The sequence below is a fragment of the Onychostruthus taczanowskii genome, unplaced genomic scaffold (genome assembly GCF_017590055.1).
Source record: "Onychostruthus taczanowskii isolate IOZ18803 unplaced genomic scaffold, ASM1759005v1 scaffold6, whole genome shotgun sequence".
Classification (NCBI taxonomy): Eukaryota; Metazoa; Chordata; class Aves; order Passeriformes; family Passeridae; genus Onychostruthus; species Onychostruthus taczanowskii.
The window spans coordinates 90,890-102,198 of NW_024503679.1; the positions used below are offsets into that span (position 1 = coordinate 90,890).

At 60.9% G+C, this 11,309-nt stretch overlaps 2 protein-coding genes across 4 annotated transcripts; one reads left to right on the forward strand and one right to left on the reverse strand.

The window, feature by feature from the left end:
* The first annotated feature begins 18 nt into the window (after nt 1-18).
* Nucleotides 19-4,086, forward strand: ULK3 (unc-51 like kinase 3). Of its 3 annotated transcripts, XM_041418959.1 has the most exons (15): nt 20-243; nt 520-660; nt 839-959; nt 1,063-1,167; nt 1,245-1,561; nt 1,631-1,786; nt 1,860-1,965; nt 2,079-2,119; nt 2,208-2,310; nt 2,426-2,490; nt 2,608-2,686; nt 2,770-2,810; nt 2,892-2,939; nt 3,014-3,068; nt 3,209-4,086. In XM_041418959.1, the coding sequence occupies exons 1-15, from the start codon at nt 25-27 to the stop codon at nt 3,223-3,225; spliced, it is 1,614 nt and encodes a 537-aa protein (XP_041274893.1). In that variant the 5' UTR covers nt 20-24; the 3' UTR covers nt 3,226-4,086. The 3 variants fall into 3 exon arrangements, 2 of the variants coding, with proteins under 2 accessions (XP_041274894.1, XP_041274893.1); XR_005953731.1 differs by having other exon boundaries at nt 19-243; nt 1,245-1,388; nt 1,479-1,786; nt 2,608-2,810; nt 3,209-3,292; XM_041418960.1 differs by lacking the exon at nt 3,209-4,086 and having other exon boundaries at nt 19-243; nt 1,245-1,388; nt 1,479-1,786; nt 2,608-2,810; nt 3,014-3,151.
* Nucleotides 4,087-8,732: 4,646 nt separating this feature from the next.
* CPLX3 (complexin 3) lies at nt 8,733-11,016 on the reverse strand. Its single transcript, XM_041418838.1, has 3 exons — nt 10,856-11,016; nt 10,424-10,511; nt 8,733-9,204 (listed from the first exon to the last, which is right to left on the reverse strand). Exons 1-3 carry the CDS (start codon nt 11,014-11,016, stop codon nt 8,980-8,982), a joined length of 474 nt encoding a protein of 157 aa, XP_041274772.1. The 3' UTR covers nt 8,733-8,979.
* Nucleotides 11,017-11,309: the final 293 nt, after the last annotated feature.

An 11,309-nucleotide genomic window follows, 5' to 3' on the forward strand; every position in this document is an offset into this window, starting at 1 on the left:
GATGAAACCTGTGTGGGCGTGGTGATGGCTGTCGGGGGCGTGGCCAGTGGGCTGTGTGGGCGTGGCCGGGGCCGTGGCGCGCCGGGAAGGCGGAAGCGGCTCCCGGGCCCCGAGCGCCGGGACCGGGGGTCCGGAGGGGCCATGGCCGGGGCCGGCTGGGCCCCGCCGCGCCTCGACGAGTTCATCCTCACCGAGCCCCTCGGCTCGGGCACCTACGCCACCGTCTACAAGGCCTACAGGAAGGTAGGGCCGAGCCCGCCGCGGGGGTCGCCTTTTTGCTCCCCAGTTTGCCCCCCCACTCCCGTGGGACCCCCGTTTTCCAGTCCTCCGCATGGGGTACCACCCCCGTTTTCCAGTCCTCCTCATGGGGTACCATCCCCGTTTTCCAGTCCTCTGCATGGGGTACCACCCCCCTAGCCCTCGCCTGGCACCTGCCGCCCCCTTGCAGGGGTTCCTTCCCTCCCCACCCGCCGTGGCTGTTTGGGTGGGGGCTCCAGCGGTGTCCCCCCTCCTCGGCAGAGGGACACGCGTGAGGTGGTGGCCATCAAGTGTGTCAACAAGAGGAGCCTGAACCGGGCATCGGTGGAGAACCTGCTGACAGAGATCGAGATCCTCAAGACCATCCGCCATCCCAACATTGTGGAGCTCAAGGACTTCCAGGTGGGCTGGGGGCTTCCCGGGGGGCCTCTGAGCCAGAACAGCTCTGGCTTGGATCCATCCCTGCTTCCCACGGGTGTATCCGTGGGGCTTGGTGCCAGCAACTGGGCAAACTGGTCCAGGTGAACCTGTGTGGGTGGGAGTGGCTGGCGTGGCACAGCAGGGTCTTGTTGCCTCGCAGTGGGACAGTGACCACATCTACCTGATCATGGAGTTCTGCGCCGGGGGGGACCTTTCCCGCTTCATCCGGACGCGCCGGATGCTCCCCGAGAAGGTGGCACGCGTCTTCCTGCAGCAGCTCGGTGAGGACACCCCGCCTGGCTCCCACCCTGGCTCTGGTGGGGACCCTTCCCCAGGGTTTTGGGGTGCAGGGCTGTGCTATCACGTGCCCATCCACCCGCCCAGCCTGCGCCCTGAAATTCCTCCACGACCGCAACATCTCCCACCTGGACCTGAAGCCGCAGAACATCCTCCTGAGCACCCCGGAGAACCCCCAGCTGAAGCTGGCAGGTCAGGGCAGCCCTGGCAGGGGCTGGCAGGGAGAAAATCCCTTTTCCCTGCGCCCCCACGAGCTCTCTGTCCGGCAGATTTCGGCTTTGCTCAGTACATGTCCCCGTGGGACGAGAAGCACGTGCTGCGCGGCTCCCCGCTCTACATGGCCCCCGAGATGGTGTGTCGGCAGCACTACGACGCCCGCGCGGACCTCTGGTCGGTGGGGGTCATCCTTTATGGTGGGTTTGGCTTTTATTGCCCCGGGGGGCTCTGCTCAGGGCTGGTTTCCCCCTCTCCATCTCCCCCCACCGCTCCTTTCCCCCCTGCAGAAGCGCTTTTTGGGAAGCCGCCCTTCGCTTCCCGCTCCTTCGCCGAGCTGGAGGAGAAGATCCGCAGCGACCGGGCTGTGGAGGTACTGTGGGGTGGAGCTCTGGGGGGGGGTCTCACAGCCCTCAGTGGGCTCAGCCCCTTCCCTCCCCAGCTTCCCAGCCGGCCCCAGCTCTCTCAGGAATGCCGGGATCTCTTGGCACGGCTGCTGGAGAGGGACCCTCAGAAGCGCATCTCCTTCGAGTGCTTCTTTGGGCACCCCTTCGTGGACATGGAGCACGTCCCTGGCCCCGAGAGCCTGGGCAAGGCGGTGAGCGGGGCTGGGGGCTGCTGCCTGCCAAGGGGCGCGTTCCAAGCCCTGAGACCCCCCCTGTGTCCCCCAGACTGACCTGGTGGTGGAGGCGGTGAGGAAGGATCAGGAGGGAGATGCCGGTGCCGCCTTCTCCCTCTACCGCAAAGCCCTGGAGTATTTTGTGCCGGCACTGCACTGTGAGTCCCCCGGGGGTTGTGGGGGGCCTGGGTGTATTTCTGGAGGGGCAGCACCCCGGGGGAGGTCGGTTTTTAGCCCACCCACCCCTGTGTTTGGTTGTTCTCCCCCTTAGACGAGAGCGACGTGCGGCGCAAAGAAGCCATCCGGGCCAAGGTGAGCCAAAACCCCTGGGGGGGGGGGGCAGCACCCCCATGCCCTGCACCCCCTGTCGGGGGTCTCCTCACCCCCAAAATGTGCACAGGTAAGGCAGTACATCTCCCGAGCAGAGGAGCTGAAGGTGCTGGTCACCTCCAGCAACAAGAACCTCCTGGAGAAGGGAAACCCGGCCAGAGAGCTCCTTAAAGGTAGTGAGCAGTTTTTGCCCATCCCCGGTGTCAGAGCTGGCAGAGGGGCCATGGTGGGGTTTTGGGCTGAAGGGTGAAGGTTTTGGGCAATCCCCATAGCCATGTCCCCTTGCAGAGATGGCCAAGGACAAACCTCGGCTCTGCGCGGCGCTGGAAGTGGCTTCAGCTGCCATCGCCAAGGTGAGGGGTGGCCTTGGGGGTCCCCTCACTCCTCGAGGGAAGGGCAATATGCAGACCTGGTGGGGAGGGGGCTGCTGGACCCCACCAGCCACAGCCAGCCCCCAGGGCCTCTTGCAGGAGGAGGAAGGCAGGGATGACAGTGACGCCCTGGAGCTGTACCAGCAGAGCCTGGGGGAGCTGCTGCTGCTCCTGGCCGGTGAGTTGGGACTGAGGCCGGGCGTTTGGGGCAAGGATGGCTCCTGCTCCCGTCCCTCATGCCGTGGCACGTTTCCCCTGCAGCGGAGCCGGCGGGGCGGCGGCGGGAGCTGCTCCACGCCGAGGTGAGTGCCAGCCCTGGGACACGCGGCTGTCCCCGCTGGCCTGGCCCCAGAGGGACTGTGTCCTCTCTCTCTCCCCACCAGATCCAGACCCTGATGGCCCGAGCCGAGTACCTGAAGGATCAGATCAAGGTATGGTGACTGGGGGGGCTCTGGAGCGTGCTGGGGGAGGATGAAGGCTGGAAAAGACCCCTCTCCCTCGGCAGATGCGGGAGGCACAATCCATGGGCAAAGAGGCGCTGGCAGAGTCGGTCCGGAGCGGTGAGTCGCCTTTGCCCCGGGGACTGGGGAATATTCCCCCAGCCCGAGGCCGATCCCACCCCCAGCCAGCGCCATCTCCCCCAGCACGGGGGTGGCAGCGGTGGGGACAGTGCGGTGAGTGGCTGTGTGCCCCGGCACAGCCTGTACCTTGCAGTGACTCCCTGGAGCTGCCCCGCGGGACGCTGCTCGCTGCCCTGCCAGGACACACCGGCGCCACGGCGAGCCTTTGGCTTCTGTCCTCCCCACCTGGGGGGGTCACCCTCGGGCTCGCAGCCCCGGGGGCTCGGCAGGGCCATCTGCCCCTCTCCCAGGCGCTGGCTCATTTCCCTGCCAGCCCTGCCTCGACCGTCTGCTGCTGCAGCCTCCTGTGCCACAGCGGGCGGGTTATTCCACTCTAATTCCCTCCGCTGGCTCCACGGGAAGGGTATTTTTATCCTGGCACTGGGCTCTGGCAGGACATCCCCCCTGCTTTTTTGGCTGGGTGGTTCTTCCACCTCCCAAATTCTAGGGGAGCCCACATGGCCCACAAATCCAGCCGGGAGCTGAGGGTGGGCAGGGATGCTCCGCTGTGCCTTCCTCGCCCAGCATCTACCTCTGCATCCACTGCTGCTCGTCCAGCCTCCATCCAGCAGCTGCTGCACTGGCCCAGCCCAGCCATACCTCCCTGCCTCTCCTTGCTGGAGCACTGGGAATGAGGCTTTTCCTTCCTGAACCTGGAGCCTGGCGGGTACTGGCTGCCTCGTCAGTGTCACAACCGTGAGCAGTGCTCAGCAGGGACCGTGCTGTCGGGCACGAGCAGCAGTCAGTCACCTTCAGGGGGACACTCTCAGCGTCCTGCCTGCCCTGCTCCACTCCTCAGGGCCCTGGCACCCCCAACATCCAAATCATGTTCCCAGGAGTCATTGTTACGGGGTGCTGATGTTGCCTGTATTGCGAAACAAGGTACTTGTCTCAAAATCTACTGTATCTCAAGGGAATGTAATTTATTGTCTTTAATAAACTTTAATTTTGATTTCTCCACCTCCTCTACGCTCAGGTTTGTGATTTAAGCCTAAGAGGGGTCCCCAGGCAAGCCCAGGACCCAGAAGCTGCCTGGGGTCCTGGAGCCATCGAGGTGGGCTGGGGACCCTGGTCCCTGTTCCCCCAGGAGCAGAGCTGGGGTGTCCCCTCCTCTGCTCCAGCAGCGCTCCCTTCCTGTGCTCCCCAGGGACACGAGGCAGCCAAAGCAAGGTTTGACCTTGTTTTCACTTCCCATCTTTCTATTTTTTTGTGTGTGTGTGGAAAACACGGAGCAGAACAACACGAGCCGTTACGTAAAATCCTGTTTTCTCCAACAGATTTTTGTGGCGGGTGAGGAAGGGCCGGGCTGGGCCATGAGGGAAGGCAGAAGGGCTGAAGTGAACGACAGGAGGATTTTTGGGGTGTCCCACAGATATTCTGAGCCATGCCCTCTTCCCAAGACAGCCTTCCCCCCACATCCCACCGCAGTGCCGGCTGCTCCGTGCTCAAACCAGCGCGGAGCTTCCCGAGCAGATGCGACAAGGCACTTCTATATCTTTTTACTCTTTATTGTTATCACTCAGAGCAGAGATGATATCCTGAGGCTTTAAAGTGCTTTCCCAGCCCGTGTTCTCCCCCGGCCCACGGCGAGCGCGCGGATAATCGCATCCGCCTTCACGCTCGGCCGCCAGCGCGCCCAGCCCCAGCCCTCGGAGCAGCACGAGGCTCTGGGTGCTCCCCTGGGGCTGCTGGAGTCGGGCTGGGTGTCGGTGTCACCTGCACCGGCGTTTTTGGCTGCCCAGGTGTCACCGAGGGAAGGCGTGTCTGAGCGGTGGCGGTGCGCCGGTTATTTCGCTTGTAACGGCTCTCATCGGGATTTTCTCGGGGCCCTCTAGAATTCATCAAGGTTACTAAGAAATGAACGGTGCTAAAATAAGAAAGAAGAAAAGGAACTGAATTCCGAGACCACAAGAAAGAGGTGACAGAGAGCTGTGAGCCACCTGGAGTGTGGCCAATGATGTATTCTGAGAAGTGCATGCAGAACACGTGGACAAACAAAGACACCAATAAGAAATGTGCGATCAGCGTGTACAGTAGAGTTAAAATGCATAAATAAATACATAAGATAAACTATAAATGGATTCTACTTAATCATATTGATCAGTTGTCCAAGAGTCCTGGGTTTCCCGCAGGAGGGTTGCACACAGCAGGCGGTGCCTGGCCCGGCAGCGTGGCCTCTGTCACTCAGCTGCTCAGGGAGGAGCTGTTCCTCTCCAGTCCCATCCATGCCACCACCCAGCCCTTCCAAAGGGCTCTCCCAACACTCACAGGGAGGCTCTTGGGGCCGGGTTGTCACCCGGAGAGGTGGGGAGTGGCAGCTGGGCTGTCACCGTGGCGGTGCCAGCGCGTGGGGTGACGTGAGGTCAGGCACACCGTGGGCTGGGGGGAGCTGGGTCGGTGTGTGGAGCCAGCCTTGGGCTTTCCCAGCCCTCTAATCTGGATTAATCCTGGTTGTTGGACCAGCAGTGGGTGGATGGATGGGCCATCCCTTCCCACAGCCACTCTCAGGGAAGTTTAATTGCCTGCAAAAAGGAGAAGGGAGATTCCCCAGCCTTCAGTGGCAGCTCATTTGTTTCAGCACTTTAACAATTTCTCATTTAATGCTTTATCCTTTGGGAAATCACTCACTCATCCCACATTCACCACTGGGAAGGAGGAAGATCCTGCAGCTGGCTGAGGAATGGGCTGGTGCAGGAGGGCAGGAGTTTTGTCAATAAAATTTATGTTATTCAATCAATAAAAGTTATTTTATTTTATTTTATTGACAAAGTTCCTTACTGCCAGCATCTTCCAGCAACCAGCAAGAGCTTGCTTGGACAAACCCATCCCAATCCCAACACCATAGGTGAGGAAATTATATAAAACCTGTAAAAGAGAGAGAAAAAAAAAGACATTTTCTGCTTTAATCCACACTTATTCTTTGCTTTAAGATTTTTGTATGTGTGTTGATGCCTGGAGCAGTTGTATGGCATGGAAGCTGCAGGGATGCTCAGGATACGGCAGCAGGAACTGCTGGAAGCTGGGATGCATCCCTTGGTGGGCAGGGAAAAGGCAGGAGGGGCTGCCTGCCCCTGCTGCCCTTATCCCAGCCTCTCCTCCCTGCATCCCAGCTCCTCATCTCCCAATCCCAGAGTCATCCCTCCATCCCAGCCTCTCCTCTCTCCATCCCAGCCTGTCCTGCCTCCATCCCAGCCTGTCCTGCCTCCATCCCAGCCTCTCCTGCCTCCATCCCAGCCTCTCCTGCCTCCATCCCAGCCTGTCCTGCCTCCATCCCAGCCTTTCCTCTCTCCATCCCAGCCCCTCCTGCCTCCTTTCCAGCCTCTCCTCTCTCCATCCCAGCCCCTCCTCCCCGCTCAGGCTGTGACCCAGCCATGGCAGCAGGGGCGCATCCCCGGAGGAGCATCCTCGGAGCTGCCGATGCTCGGCTTTGCCGGGAACGCTGTGCTGAGGCTTAACACGTCGCGAGAGGCGGGCGGGGGGAGCGGGGGCTGCCTGGCTTTTCACATGCCTGGGGGTCATGGTGCCTCCTAAAATAAACCCGCTGATCTTCACGCGGCCTTTGCGGGGCTCACGTGGGCCGGGAGAGCGCCGAGCGCAGCCCAGGGGTCGGGCACGGGGGGCAGGGCAAGGAGAAGGGCAGGAAAAGGTGCGGGAGGGGGTCCTGGCTGGCTGTGGGGGGATGAACCGCGGGGCTCCATCCCCGGCCCCGTGGCCCCCTGCTCCCGCTGGGATCCTGCTCTCCCGTGGGATGAGCGTTGGTGCATCCTTGGTGGGCAGGGAAAAGGCAGGAGGGGCTGCCTGCCCCTGCTGCCCCCATCCCAGCCTCTCCTTCCTCCATCCCAGCCCATCCTCCACCCATTCAAGCCTCTCCTTCCTCCATCCCAGCCTCCCATCCCTCCATCCCGACTTCTCCTCGCTCCATCCCAGCCCGTGGCTCCCCTCCGGTTGGGATCCCGCTCTCTCCCTTGGGATGAGCGTTGGTGGTGCCTGGGATTTAAACAGCGAGGGCTCGGCTGGGGCCGTGCCTGCTCCCTGCTATCCCTTTCCTGGTGGGGATGAGATCAGCTGGGGCTGATCCTCGTCAGGTACGATCTCCTCGCAGAGCCAAAGCTGCTCCTGCCGATCTCCCCTCTCGCTGCTCCCCGGCTCCCAGCGCTCTGTGGGGCTGGGTTCGGGATCTGATGGCAGCTCACATCCCTGGAGCTGCTGGAGTCCCCTGGTCCCGGGGACTGGAGGGCTGGGAGGATGTGTGTCCATGCCTCAGCTGCCTCTGTCTGTCTGTCTGTCCTCTCAGGAACGGACATCAGGAGGTTTCCAGAGCTACCTGGCCCTGGCACAGGCTGATCAGGGGGCTGGGGGCAAAAGGAATCTCTTCGTGCAGCAGCGCTAGCCATGGCTTGATCCAGCACCAATAATAATAATAATAATAATAATAATAATAATAATAATAATAATAACAACAACAAGATCCGTTTCCCAGCACCCTCTCCTGTGTTTTCCTGGATGATCCATCCTTCCTTGCAAAACCAAACTGCAGCTAATCAGCTCCCACGGGATTTGGAGCGATAAATTCCCTGCCCATGCCAAGTTTTTCCAGGAAGCCTCGCCACAGGAGCCCCCTGCCTGCCGGGATGCCACCAGGGCTGGGAGTCACACCTGCACGAGCTCAGGCTCATCCCTGCAGAGTGTCCTTGCTTGGAGCAGTGCACTGGGCATCCTGCAGTGCCCCTGAGACTGAGTGTTCTGAAGGTTTTGTATTAAAATAGCAAAAAAACATGCAGAAAAATGGGAATTTGGTTTGCTTTAAACCTGACTGCTGCCAACGAGCTGCTTGTAGCATCCCTTTGGTCCCAAAGGTGAGCACAACTAGGAGAGACAGGTGCTTTCTTTGGGATTCTGCTGCCAGGAAAATAGGAAATTTTTTCCCCCAAAACCAGGAAAATAGAAAAATTCGCCCAGGAAAACAGAGCTCGAGGAGAAAAGAAAATGCATAGACATCTCCTGGTATTTATTCCACCGGTTATAACAGTACCATGGCACGGGGACAGCACAGGAGGTGAGGGACACTCAACCGAGCACGGCACGACTACAGCACGACGGGCGGGAGGACGGGGAGGCGTTCCCTCATGGCTTTGTTCTTCTCCTGGAAGGAACAAGGACAGCATCCCATCCCAGGAGAGGGACGCCACTGCTCCGGGGAAGGGCTGCTGCGGGCTCAGCTCAGCACCAGGGAGGGCTTTTGTTCCTCTCTGGTGTCAGTTCAGGCTTCAGCACCCCCCTTCCCACAGGGATCGGATAGCAGGTCCTTCCCGGCTGCCTCCTTCAGAGGGGCCCTCAAGGGCACGGGGCTTGGTGTTCCTGGCAGGGATGGGATGGAGTTTCTCGGGTGATGGGGACGGGACGCGGGGAGGGGCGTGTTCCACACCCTGCCTCGTCCTTGCGAGGCAAATCGGAGCCTCCCGGTCATTTCCAGGAGGCTGAGTGGAAACGTGGAGGCAGAGCCGCAGCGTGTGGCCACCGCTCCAAGTGACTCACACCCCGAGGTCACTCACACCCCGAGGTCACTGTCCTTCCCTGCAACCTCCCCGGCTGTGGCTGCGGACACCCCTGCCCGGGCACGGGGGGAGGCTTTGGGGTACGGGGGGCACATGCTGGCTCTTGGCTCTAACCTCAGCCCGGAGAACGAAACGAAAGCCACACATCAGGGACATCTGGGTCAGGGACTCGAGGGGTCACGTGGCTCAGGAGGACCCGAGTGACACACGGCAAGGGTGACAAGGTCGCTGGGGTCCCCGCTGCAGGCAGCAGCCCCCGCCAGAGCCTGCGCTGCGTCCCCTCCCTGCTCAGCCCCTCACATCACGGAGCACTTCTCCGCAGATTGCTTCAGGTCCTCTAGCGTGGCCGAGGCTTTGTCCTTCAAGGAATCAAGGTCCAGGTTCTGGATGTTGCTGAGCTGGCCGATCACCGAGTTCTTCTCCTCCTCCTCCTCGTTGTCCTGCTCGATCATCTTGGCCAGCTCCTTGGGCAGCTCCACGTCCCCTCCCACCAGCTGGATCTGGTTGTCATCTGTTTCGTTCTGGAAGGGGCCGGGAGAGAGTCAGGAGCGGGGATGGCACAGCGGGAAGGGGGCTTCTGGAAGCATCGCAGGAGGGGCTTTGGGCTGTCTTCCCACGTAAAGGACCATGTGGGAAGGTCCCTGGGGGTGAGGGTGGGATGTTGATGCAGCCTGAGGGGAGCCTGGGCACCCACGGCGAGAGGCGGGATGGAAACCCACGCGCAGCACCAGCACAGACTGGTTTCCAGCTCGCGTTGCGGGGGGTTAGGCACCTAATTAAGCTTGGCTTATGCTTAACGACTGCTCCCAGCGGCGGGCGGGATCAGCTCCGAGCCGGGAGCCACGGGGAGACTCGGGATGAGGCAGCCCGGCTGCCAAGTGGGATCAGTAATGAGCAGAAGAAACTTGTCAAAAGATGAGAAGGGACATCTCAAGCACAAGAAGGCAGTGAAAGGATGGTGGGGCCAGATCCAAACAAATCCCAGTTTCCCTTGGAGAATAAAAAAATCTCCATCTCTTCTTTTTTTCTGCTTTTTTCTGGCTTTTGGCAGGGGGTAAAACAAATTCTCTAGCTGTTTATTTCCTGGATGTAAATGGGGGTGGGAAGCAGGGGGGGTGAATCCAGGCTGACTGAACAACGCCAAACAATCAGAGCAATTTCGCTTGGCTCAACTGACCCTTTGGAACTAATATTAGCCCGGCTCCAATTTGGGGTATTCACCACTGAACAACTCTCCCTGAATAACGGGTGGGTTTGGAGGCAGAGGAGCTTGTGACAATTCCAAGAAAGGCTGAATTACGCCTTGATTAAATTGTTTTCAGTGAATGGTTCATCGTGCGGAAATTCCAAAATCGGAGTTTAGGTGGGAGACGTTCACCAAATAATCCGGGGAGAGGAGCTGAGCTCCAAGGTGCAACCCTGGCTGCACTCCCGGCTCCAGGGAGTCTGGGGTGAAGGTGGTTTTCCCTCACCCAGCTGGATTTAGGGGACAAAAGCGAGGGAGAAGGTGATCGAGCAAGGCTGGGAGTCCCACTGTCTCGGGCTGGTGGGCTGTGGTGCTCGAGGGAAAGGAAAGCGGCCAAAGTTTGGGGAGAAGGACGGTTTTGAGGGGATTTTATTTGCATTTGGGTTTTGAGACTCAAAGCCCAGGCAGCCAAGGGGGTCCTTGTCCCTTCCCCTCACTCCAGAGCTCCATCTGGAGCCTGGCTCCCCTTGTGGCCCGTCCCAGTGCAGCCGTACCTTGGGGAGCCTGTACTTGTCTCGGAAGTGGGACCTGACCGTGGCTCTCTCCGCCTTGCGCTGGGCAAACTGGGCATCTCTCTCCATCCTGTGAAGCACACGGGGCACTTACCAACGTCCCGTGCCGCCCATCCCAGAATTTGCGTTTCCCCCCAACCTCGGCACCCCCCATTTTCTCTGAAAAGCCCCGCTTTCCCACAATTTCCTCCCCCCAGAGCAGCCTGGAAGGAGAAAACAATCCCATCTCCCGGGCGAGGAAGCGGATTAAGGGATTAGGGGGCTCATCAAACCCCCTCACGGTCCTGCTGTCCCCAGCGCCGGCTCCCCCCATCTCCCATGCACGGGAGGCAGCGGGAGCACCCCCTTCCCGCAGGGACCCGGGGCTCAGCCCGTGCCGGTGCCGGCGCCGGTGCCGGTGCCGCCCGCACTCACTTCTCCTCCACCAGCTGCCGCTGGTACTCCTCATACTCCTCGCGGGTCATGCCCTGCGCCTCGGCCGGAGACTTCTCGCCCTCGCTCTTCTCCTCGCCGCCCAGGCCGCCCGTGAGGTTCTTCAGCTGCCCCCCCACCATGCTCTTCACCATGAACGCCATGGCTCCGGGGGGCCCGGGGGCCGGGGGGCAGCGAGGCTCTACAGCCGGGACAGCCGGGGTCACCGGGGGGCTCCGGGGAGGATGGAGGGTGGAAGAGGGAGACCCCCAGAGGGACGGGGCTAAGGGTGAGCTGGAGAGCCAGGGAACCGAGAAATGGTCGGTGCTGGGGTGCCGGGCTAGGGAATCAGCGGGATGCTGCGGATGGGAGCTCCTGGAGAGCCGGAGCGCCTGGTTAGGGAGCAGCTGGGGTCAGCGGGATGAGCTCCGGGGCAGCTGGAGCGCTGAGCGTCCGG

Bases quoted from the DNA above. Each gene is read 5' to 3' on its own strand.
- ULK3 (XM_041418959.1), top strand. From the start codon at position 25: ATGGCTGTCGGGGGCGTGGCCAGTGGGCTGTGTGGGCGTGGCCGGGGC. The intron at 1,168-1,244 runs GTCAGGGCAGCC...TCTGTCCGGCAG, and splicing joins CCCCCAGCTGAAGCTGGCAG to ATTTCGGCTTTGCTCAGTAC. The intron at 2,491-2,607 runs GTGAGGGGTGGC...GGCCTCTTGCAG, and splicing joins CTTCAGCTGCCATCGCCAAG to GAGGAGGAAGGCAGGGATGA.
- CPLX3 (XM_041418838.1), bottom strand. From the start codon at position 11,016: ATGGCGTTCATGGTGAAGAGCATGGTGGGGGGGCAGCTGAAGAACCTC. The intron at 10,512-10,855 runs GTGAGTGCGGGC...TGTGCTTCACAG, and splicing joins CGGCAGCTGGTGGAGGAGAA to GATGGAGAGAGATGCCCAGT. The intron at 9,205-10,423 runs GTACGGCTGCAC...GGCCCCTTCCAG, and splicing joins ACAAGTACAGGCTCCCCAAG to AACGAAACAGATGACAACCA.